At 43.3% G+C, this 22,839-nt stretch overlaps 2 protein-coding genes across 9 annotated transcripts in view; one reads left to right on the plus strand and one right to left on the minus strand.

The window, feature by feature from the left end:
* Positions 1-3,118: 3,118 nt before the first annotated feature.
* Positions 3,119-14,073, plus strand: LOC146558581 (protein Z-dependent protease inhibitor-like). Of its 2 annotated transcripts, none has more exons than XM_085248195.1 (6): positions 3,119-3,240; positions 8,445-8,736; positions 8,807-9,088; positions 9,405-9,678; positions 9,846-9,993; positions 11,182-14,073. In XM_085248195.1, exons 2-6 carry the CDS (start codon positions 8,451-8,453, stop codon positions 11,362-11,364), a joined length of 1,173 nt encoding a protein of 390 aa, XP_085104321.1. In that variant the 5' UTR covers positions 3,119-3,240; positions 8,445-8,450; the 3' UTR covers positions 11,365-14,073. The 2 variants fall into 2 exon arrangements, with proteins under 2 accessions (XP_085104321.1, XP_085104322.1); XM_085248196.1 differs by having other exon boundaries at positions 3,144-3,240; positions 8,412-8,736.
* A 920-nt stretch (positions 14,074-14,993) lies between these two features.
* Positions 14,994-22,839, minus strand: part of ppp4r4 (protein phosphatase 4, regulatory subunit 4) — a 30,406-nt gene continuing 22,560 nt past the window's right edge. For 3 of the 7 annotated variants that reach the window (XM_085248189.1, XM_085248187.1, XM_085248194.1), the window contains exons 10-25: positions 22,694-22,836; positions 22,485-22,604; positions 22,264-22,341; positions 22,039-22,122; positions 21,803-21,976; positions 21,592-21,697; positions 21,337-21,484; positions 21,112-21,256; positions 20,966-21,004; positions 20,805-20,876; positions 20,666-20,729; positions 20,515-20,592; positions 20,360-20,450; positions 16,334-16,395; positions 15,861-16,251; positions 14,994-15,249 (exon numbers count right to left, since the gene is read on the minus strand). In XM_085248189.1, coding sequence (XP_085104315.1) covers positions 15,204-15,249; positions 15,861-16,251; positions 16,334-16,395; positions 20,360-20,450; positions 20,515-20,592; positions 20,666-20,729; positions 20,805-20,876; positions 20,966-21,004; positions 21,112-21,256; positions 21,337-21,484; positions 21,592-21,697; positions 21,803-21,976; positions 22,039-22,122; positions 22,264-22,341; positions 22,485-22,604; positions 22,694-22,836 — 1,841 coding nt within the window. In that variant the 3' untranslated portion in view covers positions 14,994-15,203. The remainder of the gene's footprint in view (positions 15,250-15,860; positions 16,252-16,333; positions 16,396-20,359; positions 20,451-20,514; positions 20,593-20,665; positions 20,730-20,804; positions 20,877-20,965; positions 21,005-21,111; positions 21,257-21,336; positions 21,485-21,591; positions 21,698-21,802; positions 21,977-22,038; positions 22,123-22,263; positions 22,342-22,484; positions 22,605-22,693; positions 22,837-22,839) is intronic. The other 4 variants (XM_085248190.1, XM_085248188.1, XM_085248192.1 and 1 more) reach the window with 4 other exon arrangements.

Genomic DNA, 22,839 nt, shown 5'->3' on the forward strand with positions numbered 1-22,839 from the left:
TCAGGGTCACCTGGTCCAGCCCTAACTATATGCTTTAGCAAAAAGGAAAGTTTTAAGCCTAATCTTAAAAGTAGAGAGATAGTGTCTGTCTCCCGAATCCAAACTGGAAGCTGGTTCCACAGAAGAGGGGCCTGAAAACTGAAGGCTCTCCCTCCCATTCTACTTTTAAATACTCTAATGTCATTTGACATGATTTAGTGACTGAACATATTTAACAGGAAGTGTAATCAGATTACAGCAGAAATAGAAGCGGTGTCTGCAGCAGCCTGAAAGTTTTGTCAGCCTGATCGTTAAGCAGGCGTTCACATCAGCTTCCAGCTGTGACTCGTTTATCCCTTTAAATATGTTACTGCTTTGAGGATCCAGTTTTAAATCTTGTTACGTGTCTTGATGGTTTGGTGCTGCATTCCTGCGGCCTGTGAAACAGCTAATCTTGGATGTTTCTTGATCCAATGTTGATTTAGTAACTTTTATGTACTTTTTCAGCTGAGGTTTTTAAATGTGCTATAGAAGTAATCTTTTTACTTGACATGAATGTCCTAAGTAAAAAAAATATGCTTTTTGTTGAGGACCAACAGTGATGCTGTGTACGAGAAACTACTTTCTAAAGAAGCTTGGGTCCTTTAATGTGTGCAGCAGGATGTTGGAGATGTTCTACCAGTCTGTGGCAGCAAGAGCCGTTTACTCTGCTGAAGGGCAGCATCAGTGCAGAGATGCAGCTGAATCAACAAACTAATCCACAAGACTGCAAGCATCATTGGTCAGAATTTGGAAGTGTTTGAGTCGAATCATGGACAGCCCATCACCCCCACAGTAGAGCTCGTCCTCCGTCAGACTGATTCAACCTCACTGTCACTGCTATCATGTGTGAACACGTGTTTCTATTGTAGCCTCATGCAGCTGCTTTTCTTAGATTTGTGATTATTGTTCATATTATTTATTAATGTAATTTTTTCTCCTACACTGTGTTAGCTAAAAGACAAGCACTAAAGCACTTTTCTTTGCTTTTTTAAACATTTGTATCATAGTATAAGGCAGGGGTCGTCCACCTTTCTGATGAGTGCCATCTAAAATTTCCTCAGAAGTCAATGTGCCATATCAACCATTGCATTAGCAATAAATTTAATAACGCTCTATATCAACAGTTACACACTATATAGAACAACTTTATAGATCTATATTTGTTGGCATGTTGGCGTCGCCTCTGTCAGTGCGCCCCAGGGCGGCTGTAGCTACACTGTAGCTTGCCATCACCAGTGTGTGAATGTGTGTGTGTGTGTATAGTGTAAAGCGCTTTGGGGTCCTTAGGAACAAGTAAAGCGCTATACAAATACAGACCATTTACCATTAGTACACTATTGTATTTCCGTGGTGCTGATGCTGCGCTGAGTGGACAGCTCTGAGGCATTTGAAGTGTCGGAATGTGGAAATTTCAACATCGCTTGAAAAAACTGTCAGCTAGCAAGGTCCCTCTCACCGTTAGGCTAGGTGATTTTTGGCCAATTACAAGTTGAATCTGGTAATTGGGTAATTAGCTAAGATGCCGTCATTAAGAAGCAACACAACTAATGTGTCTATGCGAGCTAACTTGCGATGTGCATCGGTGCCCTTTATTTTTAATGCACCTTCTCAGAGTAATTCACTGCGGGTCGTGCCATCAGTTAACCCTTTTCGTGCCAGCTGTGGCAGGCGTGCACAGGGTTGCCGACCCCTGGTATAAGGTCTCAAAGGGATTGTTACTTAATTGATCCAAACATTTCATTCATTTTGTAGTTTGAAAACCAAAACCGTCAGACTATTGCCTCGCACGGATCTTTGTTGCAGCCTATCCTCTAGCTCGGCTAATGTCGCCATCCTTTTACTGCGCCTGCAGTTTCACTGCCATAACAACAGGAAACCAACCCAATCTTTCAACATAAAAGAAGCAAGAGAGTATCCCGGTGTTGTGGCAAAAAGTGGATTGCCTGCCAAAAACTGATTTCCAATGTTTGCGTGTGTTTTTTTATTTTTTATGTGTAATATCGTTACGTTGCTAAAAAGTCTTTGGTGAACAGGTATTACAAAGTGGTTATATATAAAATTAAAAAATTACCTGTTTCTCAAGTATCATTGTGACTGTGTTATTGCACTTACATTATAATCAATCAGCTCCCTTTTGTCCACTTACAATATATTTACAGAACTATTTTTGCATTTGTTGCAATTTCAGCTGTCCTCTTGGTCAGATTACTCTTAAAAGATATTTTTAAAGTCAATATTTTTTTTAAAACTGCAAACATAAAGGATACATAAATCTCACTGCCAAAAACTGATTGCGGCTTCTACCTTGTTACAGGAATGTTGTTTGTTGCTCAAGATGACGTGATATCATTCATGAGGGATACATTTGATATATGTTTCACATATTATACACTAACAAGAAGGCAGTTTTTGGCAGACAATCACCGGTGTGGATGGTACAGCCACATTTAGAAAAATAAAAAGCCATTATTGGTCATTTTAAGAAATAGCAGTGGTAATGTGCAGATTACAGCTGTTGTTTCAGGACAAAGTACCGCTGTGTTAGCGAGGACGTACTTTCCGTTGTAGTAATAAAGGAAACAATTTGTCTTTGGAATCATAAACACAGGGCGGAAATCAGAATGAGGACGATGAAGCAAGCTTCGTCTGATCAGAAGGAAAACACAAATGTAGAAGATAGGATTTGTGCAAAACGAAATGTCTGGTAATGGAGATATGCGAGGTTATCGATGGTTACACCCTCGTGCATGAACGAGGATGGATGATGTATCACTGAGGGACTGATCGCTTTGTTTCACTGACACGAGGAGGGGACAGCAACGTGTTATCTCCACATTCCATATATTGTTCTCATACCCTGTCGTATGATGGTGTTTTGTGATTCACTGAGTGAAAAATTCCACTCTGTCATCTTCTCCAGGTAAGGGGCACAGTCTGTTACCATGGTAACTGACGCTTTCCGGAAGAGAAAAACTTGCGTTTCTAGAACGTGATGAACACCACAAAGTGGGGTGAGATCCTTTATGACCGATCAGCTGATCTTATTGAGTTTAAAAAATAGTTTGGTTTGACGTAATATAAAGTTTCGGCTTTTATTTTGAAATGGGCGTGTCGTACTCTGAGCTGTAGTTTCCGGTGAGGGTCGGAATGGGAGCTGGTCGGTGATGCACATCGCGTGAAGCTTCAGATCGAAAATCAGAGATTGAACATCAGCTGCAGGTCAGACCCAGCGTGTTTGTTTCCTGTCGGTTGTTTGCTGTTGTTTACAGCGGTAGACTCGATCATCAGTAAGATTTGTGATTGATTTTCTTCCTGTTGTCAGCTAATCAGCGATCGATCAGTGATCGAGAATTAATTCACATTAAAAGTCTGATCAGGAAATGGAAACAAAAACAAATGACGTCACGAGATGTTAAGGGCGTGGCCCTATGGACCGATGACGTGGTCGATCACCTGTTCATGTGATTATTGTGATGTCGTGTTTACCTCACAGGTAAGGCCCCGGGCCCTATTTCAGGAAGCCGGTTTAGTGCAAACTCTGAGTAAGTATACCCTGAGTTAACGAAAACTCTGGGTTTTCGGTTTCACAAAGCGAGTTTAGATTAATTCTGAGTGAGTTACTATGACGACACACTCCGTGAAGCTGACCTGCCCCCTAGCAGGTTTACTTCAACTAACCCTGACGTTCTCCGCCTCTTTGTCAGAAACCTGACTGCAGGAAGTGTCAGACATGGCCTGCCCTTTCCTTGAAGAGCCAGTAGATGTTGAAGCCCAAATTCTCCGCAGAGCTCTCCGCCGGGAGAGAGTGATTAGAGCGCGTTTGGACATTTTATCATTTCCTGATGATTTCCTGTGTGAACGTTACCGTTTTTCAGCACAATCTATAATTTATTTGAATAACATCCTCAGGCCTAATATTGCTCATGTGACACATCGCGGACATTCTCTCAGTTCTGTACATATTATTTGTATTGCACTTCGTTTTTTTGCAAACGGGAGCTTTCTGTATAATATTGGTGACGCTGAGCACGTTTCCAAGGCTACCGTCTGTCGGGCAGTCAGGAATGTTACAGTTGCACTGAAACGTCTCCTGTACTCGTTTGTGGTGTTCCCCGGTCATAGACCCACAAGATTTATCAAAGAAGGATTCCACAAAATTGCAGGTATCAGGATGAACAAAACTTAATTCATGATGTGGTGATACTTGAACTACTACTTAAATTTTACATTTATTCTCACGGTTCCCAGGCGTGATTGGCTGTATAGATGGCACTCACATTCCAATCAGGAGCAATGTGAACAGGAAGTCTTTCCACAGCATTAATGTACAGGTACATGGTTCCCTGTAGCATTTCAAACTAACAAATTATGTCATTATAGTAATGGATGCTAATTTGTGTTCTCTGCACTGTGAAGATCATATGTGATGCTGCCAACATTATCACAAATGTGGAAGCCAACTGCTCAGCCTCTGTGAGTGGTGGTGGTGGAGGACCCCCACCTGTTTTTCGGGCCTCCGCTTTTTTTCTAGTGGCTATAATGGGTCACATTTGAGCATACAGAGTAAGCAAATATGTACTTGTAATGTGCTCAGATAATTTCAATAAGTGCTTACAGAAAGAAAATTAGCCTCTAACTGCAATTGATTTACATAGGACAAACAGACCAAGCACTATGGCTCATAATACAATTACACCTTACCTGTTTGGACTATATTTTTATATTTCATTTTTACTTGCTGCCAGGAACGTTTGGGGCCTGTTGGGTTGCACCTGTGCTCACATCACATCACAAAATAAAATGTATAAAATAAAAAATAAAATAAAATGTAATAAAATAACGTGTTAAATGGGTGTAAATCCCTAGATCAATGTTTAAATTAACACTCACGCATTGACTCTGTCGGCTATACTTTGCCATGCATGCTCCCTTTCTTTTGCAGCTGAGGCTGTGTTACTTTTTTTCCGCAAAATTTGCATGTTATCGGCATATGCTGCCATCAGAATTTCGGCCTCAAGCGCTGTAAGATACATTGACCGCGCCTTCTTTCCCTCCGTCTCCATGGTGACTCGCTTAATCTGTGCTCCACTGATCAGGGCTTTATGTATCCTCGTGCGCTCGCTTAATTTGGGGTTAAAGCAACTCTGCGTTGATTGAACTAATTGTTATCAGCCTTTCTGAAACCGAATATTCCGAGTTGGACAGTTCAGGGTTACTCAACCCTGAGTATCGTTTTTAACTCTGAGTTTTCTAAACCTGCTTTCTGAAATAGGGCCCAGGGGTCCGTTCTTCGTACCTCGCTAAGTAAGTTAGCTGGATTTGATTGTTGACGATTTCGCGTGACCTTGGATCGTTCGGTTCTCCGAAGCTCATCCGGGACTTGCTGTCATAGCAACAGATCCGTAAGCGTAAACCTGCTTGGGAGCAGGCTTACTTTATGTAAACTGGATTAGATCGCGGCCACTCAGGTATGTCCGCTTCATTTATACGAAAGCAACAGCGATATTTTACCACTGTTTGTCCATAAATAAATATTATCAATGTAACTAAAGATAATGCAGCACTTGATTCTTTTATTGATTTCATACAGATACATACAGGTCATTTCCTTAAAAAAGGGAAATGTACTATTAATCATTCTATTTCATGTATTTGATTATTTCAGATGTAATTCATATTTTAGAGTTGTAATTGTAAGTTACTTCATGTAAGCAAGATGAGAGACCACGGCTATAAAAGCGAAGGTGGATTTGGGAAGTCTGTCGCAGCCACCCATTGCGGAAGGTGCAAGATTGATAAGGAGAGTTTTCAGAATTCAGCGTATATTGCGGGATAGACAGGATCCTTTAGCTCAGCGCGACAGTGTGCTCATAGAGAGATATCGATTTTCCCGTGAGGGTATTATTTACTTAACCAACTGGTTGACGAGGGGGTGCAGGACCACCACCTGTCTTTTTTTGCTCTGCCCTTTTCCTGGTTGCTGTTATAAACAAACAAACAGATTATTTCAGGGTCTCTTTTCAAGAGACTAAAAGCAATATAAGTGATAAATATTACCATGCTGTAGAATATTCTTATATTTCACTTTTACTTGTTCCCATGTTCTAGTGGGTCCTGTTGTGGCTCTAATGTGATAGAGGATATAATGTAATATAATATAATATGATATAATGTAATATAATATAATAAATGTACCCTACCGCCTACTGGTGTTGGCCAGAGGGGCCGATGGCGCGATATGGCAGCCTGGCTTCTGTCAGTCTGCCCCAGGGCAGCTGTGGCTACAACCGTAGCTGCCTCCACCAGTGTGTGAATGTGAGGGGGAATGAATAGTGGCATTGTAAAGCGCTTTGGGTGCCTTGAAAAGCGCTATATAAATCCAATCCATTATTATTATTATTATTAAATTACTTACGAGTTTAATTTGTCAGCAACTTTCTGCCAGCCTTGCTTTTGCAGCCTTTGCAGTGTTCCCTTGCATTTTAATTAAACTCTGAAACTCCTGAAATCCCTCAATCAAGAGTTCTTGCTCTGCTGCCGAAAAATACTGAGCGCGCTCCTTCGACATTTTCGCTGACCAATCAAAGGGTTGCCAATCAATGTTTCTACTATCGATGCGTAGCCCCTGTTAAGCCACCCAGTGATCTCACATTACTTCATCCAGCTATACTAATCGTCAACAACAGGTGTGTTCGGAGAACCGGGATAGCGAGGTCAAAGTAGGCGCGATGATTTGATCTTGGATGTAGTAAGCGAGGTACGAAGAACGGACCCCAGGTATACAGTGGGGCAAAAAAGTATTTAGTCAGCCACCGATTGTGCAAGTTCCCCCACCTAAAATGATGACAGAGGTCAGTAATTTGCACCAGAGGTACACTTCAACTGTGAGAGACAGAATGTGAAAAAAAATCCATGAATCCACATGGTAGGATTTGTAAAGAATTTATTCGTAAATCAGGGTGGAAAATAAGTATTTGGTCAATAACAAAAATACAACTCAATACTTTGTAACATAACCTTTGTTGGCAATAACAGAGGTCAAATGTTTACTATAGGTCTTTACCAGGTTTTTACACACAGTAGCTGGTATTTTGGCCCATTCCTCCATGCAGATCTTCTCGAGAGCAGTGATGTTTTGGGGCTGTCGCCGAGCAACACGGACTTTCAACTCCCGCCACAGATTTTCTATGGGGTTGAGGTCTGGAGACTGGCTAGGCCACTCCAGGACTTTCAAATGCTTCTTACGGAGCCACTCCTTTGTTGCCCGGGCGGTGTGTTTTGGATCATTGTCATGTTGGAAGACCCAGCCTCGTTTCATCTTCAAAGTTCTCACTGATGGAAGGAGGTTTTGGCTCAAAATCTCACGATACATGGCCCCATTCATTCTGTCCTTAACACGGATCAGTCGTCCTGTCCCCTTGGCAGAAAAACAGCCCCATAGCATGATGTTTCCACCCCAATGCTTCACAGTAGGTATGGTGTTCTTGGGATGCAACTCAGTATTCTTCTTCCTCCAAACACGACGAGTTGAGTTTATACCAAAAAGTTCTACTTTGGTTTCATCTGACCACATGACATTCTCCCAATCCTCTGCTGTATCATCCATGTGCTCTCTGGCAAACTTCAGACGGGCCTGGACATGCACTGGCTTCAGCAGCGGAACACGTCTGGCACTGCGGGATTTGATTCCCTGCCGTTGTAGTGTGTTACTGATGGTGACCTTTGTTACTTTGGTCCCAGCTCTCTGCAGGTCATTCACCAGGTCCCCCCGTGTGGTTCTGGGATCTTTGCTCACCGTTCTCATGATCATTTTGACCCCACGGGATGAGATCTTGCGTGGAGCCCCAGATCGAGGGAGATTATCAGTGGTCTTGTATGTCTTCCATTTTCTGATGATTGCTCCCACAGTTGATTTTTTCACACCAAGCTGCTTGCCTATTGTAGATTCACTCTTCCCAGTGTGGTGCAGGTCTACAATACTTTTCCTGGTGTCCTTCGAAAGCTCTTTGGTCTTGGCCATGGCGGAGTTTGGAGTCTGACTGTTTGAGGCTGTGGACAGGTGTCTTTTATACAGATGATGAGTTCAAACAGGTACCATTCATACAGGTAACGAGTGGGGGACAGAAAAGCTTCTTACAGAAGACGTTACAGGTCTGTGAGAGCCAGAGATTTTCCTTGTTTGAGGTGACCAAATACTTATTTTCCACCCTAATTTACGAATAAATTCTTTACAAATCCTACCATGTGGATTCATGGATTTTTTTTTCACATTCTGTCTCTCACAGTTGAAGTGTACCTCTGGTGCAAATTACTGACCTCTGTCATCATTTTAAGTGGGGGAACTTGCACAATCGGTGGCTGACTAAATACTTTTTTGCCCCACTGTACAGCACAGGTTCAGGCTTTGTTTATCTAACACGCAGGACGCCATGACTCACCCGGGCCCCATCTCATTGGTCAGCATTGTCCTCGTACTCCTGCTAAGCCCCGCCTCCTCAGAGACCAGTGCTCTGCAGGACCTGATCAGCAGGAACGCGGACTTTGGCGCCCGTCTGTACCGAGTACTCGCCGCCCGCACTGACGAGAACGTCCTACTGTGTCCGTTCACTTTGTCTGCTGCTCTGACAGTGCTGCTGAGTGCCACCAACGGACAGACCCGCGAGCAGTTGCAGGCGGGACTTACGCTGACCAGGCTGGACGCTCAGACACTCCCAGGTGGGTTTAAGGTCAAGGGTCACCAGATTCTGGTTGTGGTTCAGGTTCTAAGTGGTGCTCCTGTGCTCAGATGTGTTTCAGACTCTGAGGAACGCCATTCCGACAGTCTCTCTGCAGCAGGGTGCGGCCATCTTCCCCTCTCAGAGTGTCCAAGTGGCCTCGTCCTACCTGAACCTGGTTCAGACCAAGCTCGGAGGCACAGTTCAGGGTGTGGACTACACAAATGCTTATGAAGCCATCAACACCATCAACCAGTGGGCGCTGGAGCAGACTGTAGACCAGGTCCAGGATTTCATTTCCGAAGTGGACCATCAGACCCAGCTGCTGCTCGCCGCCGTTACAGCCTACAGAGGTATGTATCATCTGCCAGAGGGCAGGACTTAGAGTGTTGAAGCAGTCCTGCGAGGCTCCACAACTCCACCTCCTCAGTCTTTGAACTAAGGTGTGACAGCTCTTTTGATTGTCCTGTGTTCTTGATCCACGCTCTGCCGGTATGCCGATAGCATGGAGTCCGCATCAACATGCTTAAAATCTCCACACCAATTAAAGTGTCAGGACGTTAATACCGTAGGTCACTAACAGTCCTGTGCATGACTCCTCTGCTGGACGTCAGAAGAACTGCAGCTTGTCTCAATAATATGTTCAAATAAAGTTTCTGTGTGTTTCAGCAAGCTTCACTCCGCCCTTTAATGCGTCGTCCACTCAGGACGAGCGGTTCTATGTGGATAGCTATCATGTCGTCATGGTTCCGATGATGTTTAGGGCCGATAAGTACTTGCTGGCGTACGATGCTGCGGTGAAGGCTGGCGTGCTGAAGCTGCCGATGACAGACGGTGCAGCCATGTTGGCCGTGCTTCCCGATGAAGGTGTGGACGTCACCGCCGTGGAGGAGGAAGTTACGGCTGATAAGATCCAGGCCTGGATCCGCCAGCTGAAGAAGACGTGAGGCCCTCTTCCTTTCCTTTCCTTTCCTTTCCTTTCCTTTCCTTTCCTTTCCTTCCTTCCTTCCTTCCTTCCTTCCTTCCTTCCTCCCTCCCTCCTATACTGTTCTTCCTCCCACTGGCTTCTTAATTAAAACCAGGAAATAAATGTTCTTCTTTTGTAAATAGGAAATTGGAGGTACAGTTTCCTCGCTTTTCATTGGACCGTTCATACTCACTTAAGGATGCACTGCAGACTCTTGACATCACCCAGGTGTTTCAGGATGACGCTGACCTCAGCAACATGGGTGGAGCTGAAGGGTCCAAACTTAAACAGGTGAGTGTCTGCCACATTAAGAGCTGTTTGGATATGAGGCATCTCCACCTGGAGGGGGTTGTGATGTCATCACAACCACCTGGAGGGGGGTTGTGATGACATCAAAGGGCAGAGTTCAGAATAAATTCTCTTTATGGTTAAACCTGTAATTCCAGGTGTTGGAGCTATTTATTCTTTATTTTTATTATTTTTGAAATTTGTTAAAGCTTGTTGTTGGTTTACTCATATTTTCGGGTTGTTTGCTAGTTTAATTTGTAGGTTAATACTTCTTTTTCTTTTTTTGTTGTTATTGTTTATCTTGTTAAGTCAGGTAGGAAGAACTCTAGGACCATTTTCTGTAAGTAAAAGGACTGGTATAGGACCAGCATGCACTGGGGTGGGCCTATGGTTTTTACCAGTTTTTCCTTCCCACTGTTGCCAAAGTGGCATCATATGACTGTTGGATTTTTCTCTGTATGTATTATTGTAGGGTCTACATTACAATATAAAGCACCTTGAGGCAACCGTTGCTGAGATTTGGCGCTGTATAAATAAAAAAACAAAAAAACAAAAAACAAGAGCCTGGAGCATCTAACATCCAGCCAAAAGGGGTAAAAAGTTGCCGGTCAATCACTTTTTATGTGATCACAAGCGTCCCCTGGGTCATCATCCTTTCTGAAACATAGGACTGAGCCCTGAACTGTGGTCAGAGGTCAGGAAGCCCTTTTCACCACCAAATTTCATAAAGGACTAGAAACCTTTTTGCCCTCAGTTATCTCCTTCAAGTTGCCATTACAGAGAATACAGGTTTAAGTCATTTCAGTGTTCGCTTCACTTTTCAGACCCAGACATTACGTCCATATTTTAGAGTGTCCATGGTCACAGAGATTTGATCACCTGATGATGACATCTGTGTTGATTTATTCAGGAAAGGTTTAAATCAGGGGTGTCGAACTCCAGGCCTCGCGTGCCGGTGTCCTGCAGGTTTTGAATCGCACCCTGGGTTAACACACCTGAATCAAATGATTAGTTCATTACCAGGCCTCTGGAGAACTTCGAGAAATGCTGAGGAGTCATTTAGCCCTTTAAATCAGCTGTGTTGGATCAAGGACACATCTAAAACCTCCAGGACACCGGCACTCGAGGCCTGGAGGTGCCTAACCCTGGTTTAAATAATCGAGATTCTGCTGTGGTTTCTTCTCCACTCAGGTGTATCATACGTCCGTCATCTCCGTTGAAGAGAGCAGCAGTGACACCAGCGCCGGAAATGCAGTGTTCTCCTCACCTCCTCCTCGACTGACATTCAACAGACCCTTCATCTTCATCATCTACCATCAAAGCACCAGTGGCCTGATGTTCATTGGCCGAGTCAACGACCCCACCTGCAAATAAATGGGCCCAAACACCAACCCAAGCCTCCCCGGCGGCAAACAGTCACCCCCCCCCCGTCCCATCTTCTAATGATGTCCTGTGACAAATATTAGCTAGATATATAACAGCGATTTACATTATTAATTCTGTTAGCGTCCCATTAGCGGCTTGTCTGTAACATTCTCTCTGACATCTGACTGTAACATCTTTATCATTATCAATAAGAGCACAGTCACACTAGGAAAAACAATGGTTGGAGATCACGGTGTGACCGTATGCAGTCACCTTGTGATCTCTGTGAAGCTTTGAGATGGTCACTTTGAAGACAGAAAGTAGTTATTAGAGGAACCACTCCTACTCAGCTGCTGTCTTCAGGCCAACATTGGTGGATTAAGATGTGATAAAGGGTTGATCAATTAGTAAGAAGATTTTCATATTTTGGAGTTCTGTATCCACAGTAAGAAAGCGTTGCTATGAGGGCATCTCTAAAGAATTACTAGGTAAATGGTTCTAGAGCTGCTTTAATGGACCCATAAAGAAGAACAGACACACTCCTGAATGAAAGAATCAACACCCGTGGTCCATGGTGATGTGATACAGAGTTGAGTCATTTTCATTTTATTCCCTCAGACTCTGAAAGATTGCCTTTGATCTCAGTGAATGGAGCAAGACTCCTTCCCAAGTTCACAGTTGAGGCAGGAATGCAGAAGAAAAATCCTTCATCAAAGCGGTCTGTTTTCTTAAGAATCTACTGAGTATAAATTTTTATCACTTCTTTCTTTAAACTGGCCGCATTTTCTGTTGTTGCAGTTTGACACATACATGGCACAGCTGGATTTAGTTCTTGTGTGGTAAACATTTGTCTTGTATTTGGAGAATGCGTAAGTCTTTGCACGCATTAATTGAACCCATTTAACATATTGTGACGTTCAAACATTAATATGGCCACATTAATAGCTGCATGTTGGCAGAGATACATTTTGCATTATGGCCTATTGAGGGAAGTAAAAGAAGGAAATATGAATGTAGCTCTGTGTGTGCGCACACGTTTTTGTTGTGTACTGATCTCTGTGAAGAATAAAGACTTTTAAAGCCACTCTGCTCTAAAAGGCAATAGGACCTTGCATCCACAGTGTGTTGGGATTCTCCTTCTTCCTCTCCTTGATGCTCCATCAAGTTCAGTTTTGCTCAGTTTAAGTCAAATCCCAGTATTTGTCTTGATGCATGCTCAATCATCTAGTTAAGGAAATCCCCAAAAAGTTGATTCTGTTCATCTGGACGTTTTCAGTGGGAGAAACGTTTCGTCATCATAAGGTGACTTCTTCAGTCTCAGCTGACTGCAGGTTTCCAACCTTATAAACAGTACATTTGCACAATAACTGAAACTAGCCCACTGAATTTCTCTCTGTGAATGGTACTCATGGCTATTGATCAATAGTGGTTGACCAATGGTCATGACAAGTTGCATATAATTGATCAAGGAACTGATCTGGTTTTAGTCATTGTGCAAATGTACTGTTAGGTTTTGTATTGTTGATTGTCATTTATGCTTAGAAATATCTACTTATATATGCTTAGAGTTTTATAATTAGTTGTAGATTGGTAGAGGTTTGATCCTTGATAGTCTGCAAACTTTGTGTGCATTAGAGAGCACTCTGGGAGCATGGGAGAGGTCGTACCTTGTCTTATTGTTTTATGGTAGGATAAACGTATCTATACCTGTTTTAGGCTAAGTGCCTTTTGTTTAGATGAACTGCTGGACTTCCAGACCAGCAGGTTTAGGGAAGTCATTTATGGGGTCACACTCTGACCCCACACACACACACACTTACACAACACACAGGTAACGTACTCTTTGTTTGTATGTAGACGTCATATGTTAAATATGTTAATGAACCTATGTATATTCATGTAACCTCAATAAAAGAGCAGTGTTACGGGGGAGTGGACGAGAGCAACTGGGGTCAAGCGAAGGAACGGCGTTTGTCCGGTTCTCTCCCGTGCACGAGAAACATGAAGAACTTTGCCTACTTCGTGTCTTGCTTGCTGTGTAATTATATTGTCTTCAACGTTCCAGCGAATAGGTTTGTAGCTTGAACCTATCATGTACTGTTTATAAGGTTGGAAACCTGCAGTGACTTGAGACTGAAGAAGTCACCTGATGATGACAAAACGTTTCTCACTGAAAACGTCCAGACGAACAGAATCAACTTTTTCAGAAGTCCCAGTATCACTGTGGAGCAGGGATATGTTAGGGTTAACGCTCAAAGTGAGTACTGAGTAAAGTGCGACAGGACAGAGCCAAAGTTTTAAGGCTGAGTAATTTATCCATGTTGGCAATCTGTCTGTGTTTATAAGTTAGATGATTGAGTGATAGGTTGCCGGATTACTTACAATCAGCCCCAGACGTGAAAAGAATTCAGTGCAGTCATTGGCTGATTTCTCCTGGTCACATGAAGGTTACTCTCCTGTTTTTTCCTCTAGTGTGACTGAGGCCATAGTTTCACAGAGAATATAGATAATATTCATCAGTAATTTCAGTAAGTTAGCTCTGATATTTTATTTTTGTTTGTTTTAACTGTTGTTTTTTTTAAATTCTTTTCCACTTTTGAAACTTCTATGTGAAACTCTGATGTAGACCTCTCCATCAGCTGCACATTGTGTTTACAGCTGATTAGCATGTTGTGTATCCTGTGCTGTTGCATTTATATTAAACCTATTTAACGTGAATCCTCCGCAGTACTGATGTGTTCATAGGTGCTCACCTGTGGAAGAAGTATTCTCAACCTCCGCTGATGTACAAATATCAAGTAAAAGTACTGCATTACATGTAGGGTTTTTCAGTCCTGGTTTGTTCACCGTGACTGGTGATTGATTATGTATGACTTTGTTAGATAACCAGTAAGGAAACGTGTTAATGCTGCAGGTGGAGTGGGATTGATATTCACTTTTTTCTGATCTTTGGATCATATGAACTTTTATTGAAATGACACTATGAGAGAAGCTCAGAGAAAAAAGTCACAGGACAGCAGCTGAAAACTTTTACCCAGGGGTGTCAAACTTAAATGAGCTGTGTGCCACTCCTGGCACTGTCGTCTCATTGGAGGGCCACTTTAATGTTCAAGTAGTACAAAACAAACAAACAAGAAAACACCCACAAATATTTCCTAATATGTAGTGTTTGTTTGTTTGGTTTTTAAAAAAAATTCAAATATTGTATATTGACAAGACAATTTTTTTCTCTCTCTCTTAACTAATGGAAGCCTTTCATTGAATGACCAAATAAACATGTTGGTCCTCTCTTTCTGGCTAGACATGTGGCAGCACTTCTGCTATCATTTTGTTCATATTTAACAGAATAAAAATGCAGTGTACACATTAGTTTTTGACTCTCACTGAACTAACACAGCCAATCCCTCAGCATGTTTGTACTCTGGTCACATTGCCTTGCTGTCCATTTTTGGCTTTTTAAAGAACTTGTTTTAACATTGCACTCAACAACAAACAAATCCTCCCTAACAAAAAAAGTAACTTCACAGATCAAACTGCATTATATTTCTTCACATTAACATAGGGAGCCCCCCCCCCCCCCCCCCCCCCGGGCCACGAGTTTGAGACCCCTGCTTTAACCAATAAGAACACAGCAACAATTTGTGGGTGGACTCTTTTACTGAATCAATCAGGTGGCAGGATGAGATCATCAGTCTACACAGTTCTCAATAGATACAGGTAGAATCAGACTCCCCTGTCTCTGATGAGGTCCTGATGTATTCTGGGTAATGTCCTGAAGCTGAATGGAAACTCTTTTCTGAATGCTGACTGGCTAATGGCCTAGTGGAGGTATGATGATGTCATCATCTTCAGTCTCGTCCCGATTGGACGCTGAAAGAGTTCGACTTCCTGTTTCTGCAAAATATGAGAAAATGAAACCAGATCAGACTTCTTACTCAGTAGCCCTGAGATCAGCTGATCAAAGGTCAATCAATAATCAATAACTTTATTGCTTTGCGTTCATCTGTATGGGCAAAGAAAACCGCCATCATGGTGGTTAGAAAATAAAAGGTGGGGCCTCCTAAGGAGCTGAATTCTGGATCATGGTGAAGGATTTATGTTTAAACTTTAAACAGGAGTGTAATGGGAAAAGATAATAAAGTGTAGATAAAAAATAAACTGTGGATCAAACAGTTTACGATGTGGTTCTTATCTCATGGTAATTCTGTGGTGTCCACAGATGGCTGTTTCTGTCCTCTAATAGATTGACTACTGAAAACTTTGGACAGTCACCGAAGTTTAAACCATTGTTTAATATTTGCAAAGATTTAAACATCAGTAGAAATTTGCCCTTACATTAACTGTCCTTACATTAACTGTATGGAGGAAGAAATAAATAACAGAGCTCTCTGAAAGTTATCCTCAATGATCCTCAAAACTGTTTGGTCCCAAAGCACCTGAACTCACTTTTTCTAATTCCATGTTGTGGAACAGGACCCAGGTTTATGCTAGAACAAAGAACTTACATGGATAGCTTCCTGGACTGGCCTTCCTTCATGCCGCACCCCCGATCCATTGTTTTACTGCGCTGATCCAAGGTACTGGTCCTGTGGTCTCTCTGCTCTAGAGTACTGGTCCTGTGGTCTCGCTGATCCAAGGTACTGGTTCTGTGGTCTCTCTGGTCCAATGTACTGGTTCTGTGATCCATTATATTGTTCCTGTGATCCATGTTAACTGTCCTGTAGTCAAGTGTATTAGGCCTGTGGTCTCTCTGCTCTAGATTACTGGTCCTGTGGTCTCTCTGGTCCAGCGTACTGGCCCTGTCCAGGAGACTAGTGGTGTTGCTACGGATCAGGACTGGCATGGAGGAGGCAGACTGGGCTCCCATGCTGAAGTGAGCTGTCCTTAAAGAGTCATCTGTAAGAGACATGAAAACAGTAAAGACACTCATATAGAGACTGACTTTGAAGTCGATCAGGCCTGAGTGTCAGTAAGCTACCTTTACTGGTCAACATGGAGGCCTTCCCAGATGCAGATCCACTGCTCAGCTCTTTGACCTTCCTGAAACACACAATTGATAAATCAACTAGAATATAATGGACTTCTGGAACCTGACGCCAACACACACCCATTCTCAAACCGATGGATGCATCAGAGTCAGGTTGGATTTTGGTGTCTTTACAGAAGATACATAAACATTACTGTTTTGAAAATGTGAAGCTGGGTGTGCTAGCTAGCAAAGTGTGGAGTAAGGTCTTTCTCAGAGCTTGTTTAGAGTTAAAAAAAAAAGTTTCTAATTAAAAGAGCTAATTTTATACAAACCAACCTAAAAAATTTCCAACACACACAAACACGCTAACAAGATACATGTTCATCTGTGGATTAATCAGTGCCATAGAATTATAAGTCTTTACAGTCCAAATTAATGAAAATACAGTCCAAATCAAAAGTTTAAGACCACTTAAAAATGGCATAAAATCGCATTTTGCATTGTTGGATCTTAACAAGGTTCTAAGTAGAGCTTTAACATGCAACAAGAAGAAATGGGAGTGAGACAAAACATTCTTTGAACATGCAATTTATTGAAAACAACGCCTAAACTGAAACAGGCTGTTACAGCTGATCAAAAGTTTAAGACCACACCTGCAAAGAACCCCGTAAACCCCCCAAAACAGAAATCAAATTCCAAACATGAACTCAGTAATGAGTAGCTTCACCGTTATTGCTGTTCATTTCAAATATTCGTATTCGTTGCGGCATGCTTGATGCAAGAGTTTCCATGAGGTGTCTGGGACCATTCTCCAAGGGGTGAAGACGGCCACATGAAGGGCATCTACTGTCTGGAACTGTTTTCCATTTTTGTTAAGTACCCTTACCATCCGTCCTGAAAGGTTCTCAATTGGATTTAGATCAGGGGAACACACATGATAGATGTTATTTTACTGGAAGAAGTACCTTGTCCTGTGGACATTGTGTACTATAGCATTGTCTTGTTGAAAAATACCGATTGTTAGTACACAGACGAGTGTTCTCAGTCATGAAGGATGCTCTCTGCAACATCTGGACATAGCCAATGGCCGTTTGACGCTCCTGCACCTCCTGAAGCTCCATTGTTCCACTGAAGGAAAAAGCACCCCAGACCATTATGGTGCCCCCTCCACTGTGGCATGTAGAAAACATCGCAGGTGAGATCTGCTTGTCATGCCAGTAATGTTGGACACCATCAGGACCATCAAGGTTAAATTTTTTCTCATCAGAGAATAAAACTTTCTTCCACCTTTCAATGTCCCATGTTTGGTGCTCTCTTGCAAAGTCCAAATGGTCAGTTCTGTAGCGTTCAAGGAGACGAGGCCTTTGAAGACATTTTTTGTTTTTGAAGCCCATTAGTCTCAGATGTCATCTGATGATTATGGGGCTGCAGTCGGCACCAGTAACGCCTTAATTTGGGTCAAGGATCTTCCAGTGTCTTGACGGACAGCCAATTGGATCCTCCAGCTCAGTGCTAGTGAAATTTATTTGGATTTTCCACTTGACTCTTCCGCTCCATAAATCTCAGGATCATTTAAGAAATTCCAAATGACCGTCTTACTGCATCCCACCTCAGCAGTGATGGCGAGCAGCAAGAGACCCTGCTTATGCAGTTCAACAACATGACCACGTTCAAAAAGGGAAAGTTTCTTTGCCTTTGCCATCAGAATGTCATGACAGTGTGACCTCCTGACAGAAAATGACAATGAATCCACATTTTTGGCCTTTTAAAGGCATGTGGTCCTAAACTTTTGATCAGCTGTAAAACAGCCCATTTCAGTTTAAGCATTGTTCTCAATAAATTTAATGCTCAAAAAATTGTTTTGTCTCACTCCCATTTCTTCTTGTTGCATGTTGAAGCTCTACATGGAACCTTGTTAAGCTCCAGCCATACATAATATGAGTTTTTGCCATTTTTCAAGTGGTTTTAAACGTTTGATCAGGATTGTATGAAGCAGGGACCCTGACATTACACACAGGATACTGAGATGGTGCCTACTGCTACCCCTGATAAGGTACCTGTTGAATATCATTTAGATAAGAAGGTATCGGGTCCGCGAGATCTTCAACGCACACCTCCGGCAGAGCTTCAACAGCATTCCAAGGGAGACTGGGGACATTGAGTCCGAATGGACCATGTTCAGCGTCTCCATTGCCGAAGCTGCTGCATTGAGCTGCGGCCGCAAGGTGGTTGGTGACTGCTGTGGTGGTGATCCCCGAACCAAATGGTGGACACCAGAGGTGAAGGTATCGACAGGCCAAGCGGAATGCGGCACGGGCAGTGGCTGAAGCAAAAATTCGGGTGTGGGAGGAGTTCGGAGAGGCCATGGAAAAAGACTTTCGGACTGCCTTGAAGAGATTCTGGCAAACCGTCAGGCGTCTCAGGAGGGGAAAGCGGTGCTCTACCTGCACTGTGTATAGTGCTGGCGGAGCGCTGCTGACATCGACTGAGAAATTTGTCAGGCGGTGGAAGGAATTGGGATTGGGGCTGCGGCTGCAGTGATGCGGACACTGCACCCGCCCGTCGTGGTGAAGAGGGAGCTGAGTGTAAATGCGAAGCTCTCAATTTACCGGTCGATCTACGTCCCTACCCTCACCTATGGCCACGAGCTGTAACTGAAAGAACAAGATCGCGAATACAAGCGGCAGAAGTGAGCTTCCTCCGAAGGGTGGATGGCCTCCCTTAGAAATAGGATGAGAAGTTCGGCCATCCGGGAGGGGTTCAGAGTAGAGCAGCTGCTGCTCCACATCGAAAGGAGCCAGCTGAGGTGGTTCGGGCATTCGACAAGGATGCCTCCTGGGCGCCTCTTGGGTGAGGTGTTCCGGGCATGTCCCACCGGGAGGAGGCCCCGGGGCAGACCCAGGACATGCTGGAGAGATTATATCTCTCGGCTGGCCTGGGAACGCCTTGGTGTTCCCCCGGATAAGCTGGAGGAGGTGGCTGGGGAGAGGGAGGTCTGGGCCTCTCTGCTTAGGCTGCTGCCCCCGTGACCCGGCCTCGGATAAAGCGGATGAAGATGGATGGATGGATGGTATTGGGTCTTTAAGATAAGATGGAGCATGATTATTCAAGACTTTTATGTGTTAAGTAAGGATTTTAAGCTTGATTCTGGAAGCCAGTGAAGGGAAGCCAATACAGGAGAAATATGCTCTCTCTTTCTAGTCCCTATCAGTACTCTTGCATTTGGATTAACTGAAGGCTTTTCATGGAATTTTTAGGACATCCTGATAATAATGAATTACAGTAGTCCAGCCTTGAAGTAAGTAAATATTTCAAATTTTAGAAATATTACACAAATGGAAGAAAGCAGTCCTAAATATTTGTTTAATATGTAAATTGAAGGACATATCCTGGTTAAAAATAACTCCAAGGTCCTCACAGTGTTACTGGAGGCCAAGGTAATGCCATCCATTGTGTATCTGTTGCCATAAGGATAATGTTTATATAATTTTTTGTCAATGTCATAGCTGTAATTGCAAGTGGAATCTGTTACTTTTTTTTTCATTTAGTTGAAATGGTGCTGATTTTATTTTGAAGGTCAAGCTTGCCTAAACAATTATTGCACTGCTCGTGTGTGAGAGTGGGTATAAGCTACCGGTAAGCAAGTAGGAAGCAGGAGCGTGCAATGTGCTGGGTAAAAGCTTTAACTAAAAAAGTGGACAATTGTAAAGAAACTTCAGAAGAATGGCAACCAGTTCATTTTGCGACATGCAGCCAACGAGGCATTATTAGCATGATCTTTTTTTTACTGTAATAAATGTTATTTTACATGTGGTCTTATTTTGTATTAATGGTCTTTACTTTGTCAATATTATATATAATATTCACAGTTGGTCACAGATGAGATCTTTGTATAGCAGAATTCAAACCTCAGGCTAGACTCAGAATGACCTTTGTATCAGCCTTGTTAATACAGAGACACACATTTTTTCTGTGCTGCAGAAGGTTTACATGTATGTAATTAAGGGTGAGGGTGGAGGAAGTTGATGTTCTTACAGAGATCTGTCTGAGGTCACAGGTTTAGATGTTGTCGGCTGACTGGTGAGGGACCGACTCCGTGACAGCTTTGCCTTTCTCATCTCTTTACCTGCACAGAGAGGAGATCATCATCACCGTCATCACCATCATTAACATCATCATCATCGTCTCACCATAGGAGGATGAGGCGCCTGCAGATGAGGACACAGACATGGACTTGGTGGCAGATAGACTGGTCTTGCTGTCTCTTCCTGTCAAAGAAACATGGTTTACAGACTGAACTGCAGGTCTAAATTTCTGCTGAGACTGCCCCCCCCAGCTCACTTTTTCTCTCCGGGTGTTTGTCAGAGTTCAGTTTTCCTTCATTCTGCTGCCTCTCCAGCTGTTCCTGACAACACAAAGACATTTTTATAACAAAGCAAGGCAGCTCAGGCTGTAGTCTAGTAGCAGGTCTCAGACTCACCATCTCCAGCAACAGCGTCTCCTCCTTCTCCTTCTTCTGGTCCAACAAGTCCCTCTCCTGCCTCTTATGAAACTGTCCACAGACACAAGACATGAAGGAGGTTAGAGGTCAGTAGTAAACCTGTATTCTCATTTCAGCTCCATGTTAAAGCAACTTCTTACAGGTTCTGAGAGGTCTAGTTTGTCCAGTTCCAAGACTGTCTGGAAAAGACGATGGAAACATTGATCACCTTCATCAACAACACAGTCAGAATCTGAAGTCTGCAGACCTGAATATCTGGAATAGTCTGGACTCTGGTAGGCGTTACCTTGCGAATCATGGCCACCACATCTTTGTCTTTCTCTTTGCAAAGCAGCTTCTGGACGCAGAAGTCAAGTTTCTGTAGCAGCTGTTTGTCAGCTGGCAGACGAAGCGAAGAACGCAACCTGGGCAGCAACTGGCACAGCTTGTACCTGAGAGCCAGAAAGGTGTGTTTAGTAGGATGTCGGACAGATTTGCCAATGTCTCATTGGACGAAATGAGTATGATGTACCTGACATTGGCAACTGGGTCATGGACTAGCTCCAGTGCTGGAATCAGGAAATGTTTGTTGAAGTATTTTCTGGAGAAAATCTCTGTGGCAGTTTCACAAACATCTAGGAACCTCAGACGATGCCAGTAGCTGCGTCCCTGAGCCAGATCTGAGATTATCAGATTGTCAGCATTTACATGTTAGCTGCATTCCTATTGATGTTCTGCTGTTCAAATATCAGAGTAAAAGTGCCAGAAGAACCAGAAATGTTCTGACCTTGTATGAGTCGCCCCATCATCTCCTGACGCTGCTCCTGTTTGCGGTTGTAGCGCAGGAATGTGCAGAATGTGCGAGCTGCCGCCTTCTGTACCGGCAACACTTTCTGCAACCAAAACAGCAGCGTTATTGTCACAGGTTCACCTGTGGGATACTATGGGATATTGTATGTAGCATGCTGTGACGTGGTGTGGCATGTGGCAGTGCTCACATTGGTGGTGAGGATAATGAAGATGCGAGGTGAGAAGCTCTGGTGTAGCAGCTCTCCAGGAAGCAGTCTTGCCAGGCAGCTATAACGTTGTAGCAGCTTCTCGTGAAGCCGCCAACGTAAGGAACGTCCAATCTTCTGTTCAGCTAACAGTAGTCCTGCCATCAGATCTGGGAACTTGATTAAAGGAAGCAATGAGAGATAAACTAAAGTGAAAATGAAAATTTTTATTTTCTCACCTTATTGTCCAACGTCTGGTTCTCTCCTCGTGACAGAACTGCCTCCAAAGTTTCTTCTACATGAGTCATCAGAGCATCCAGCACCTCAAGAGAAAATCCAACATAACACTTTATTCAAATAAAACCTGATGTATGATTTTCTAAACTGTGACATCACAGAAAGTTATTGGCATTTGGCCCTAAATCCTGATTGATGAAACAGTGATAGTGGGCATTGCCGCTCACCTCCAGTGCATCATCCTGAAGCAGACACAGAAGTTCTTTGTGGACCAGCTGGACTTTTGAACCAAGCAACTTGACCACCTGACAGCAAGGTGGGAAAGGAAGCAGTCAATCAGAGTGAGGCAATCATTTAGCAATTTTATTTGATCATTTATGTCTTTCTTTCTCAGCCAAAAGGCCCAATCCCTGAGGATAGACCATCTGGAATCAGGCCTGGATCTCACCTGGTGGAAACTGGCTGCTGCGCTGCGCCGGACACAGACCTCTGGGTCACTACAAAGACTAGAGAAAGAAGGGTACAGCTCCGATAGGAAATGAGCTGTGTCTGCAAAAACCACCATAGCCTGCATGGAGAGAAGAGGAAGTGACCCCACCACCTAAAGAGCTGACGAACTGTGAGTGTTTGTCTGTGGGTTTGTGTGCACATGTGTACCGGCAGGTTGTAGCAGCAGTTGCAGCGGATAAGCGTGGATTCGTTGTTGCTATCAGTCTGGTTTCCATCAGTCTGCAGTCCAGTGGTACACATCTCCTTAAATGTCTGCAGTAAATGACTCTTCTGCTCATCTAACAGTGAGCCTG

Source organism: Mchenga conophoros, linkage group LG15 (genome assembly GCF_057382185.1).
Source record: "Mchenga conophoros isolate Kocher_MC1m ecotype Shallow Benthic linkage group LG15, M_conophoros_male_GT1.1, whole genome shotgun sequence".
NCBI classification, from domain to species: Eukaryota; Metazoa; Chordata; class Actinopteri; order Cichliformes; family Cichlidae; genus Mchenga; species Mchenga conophoros.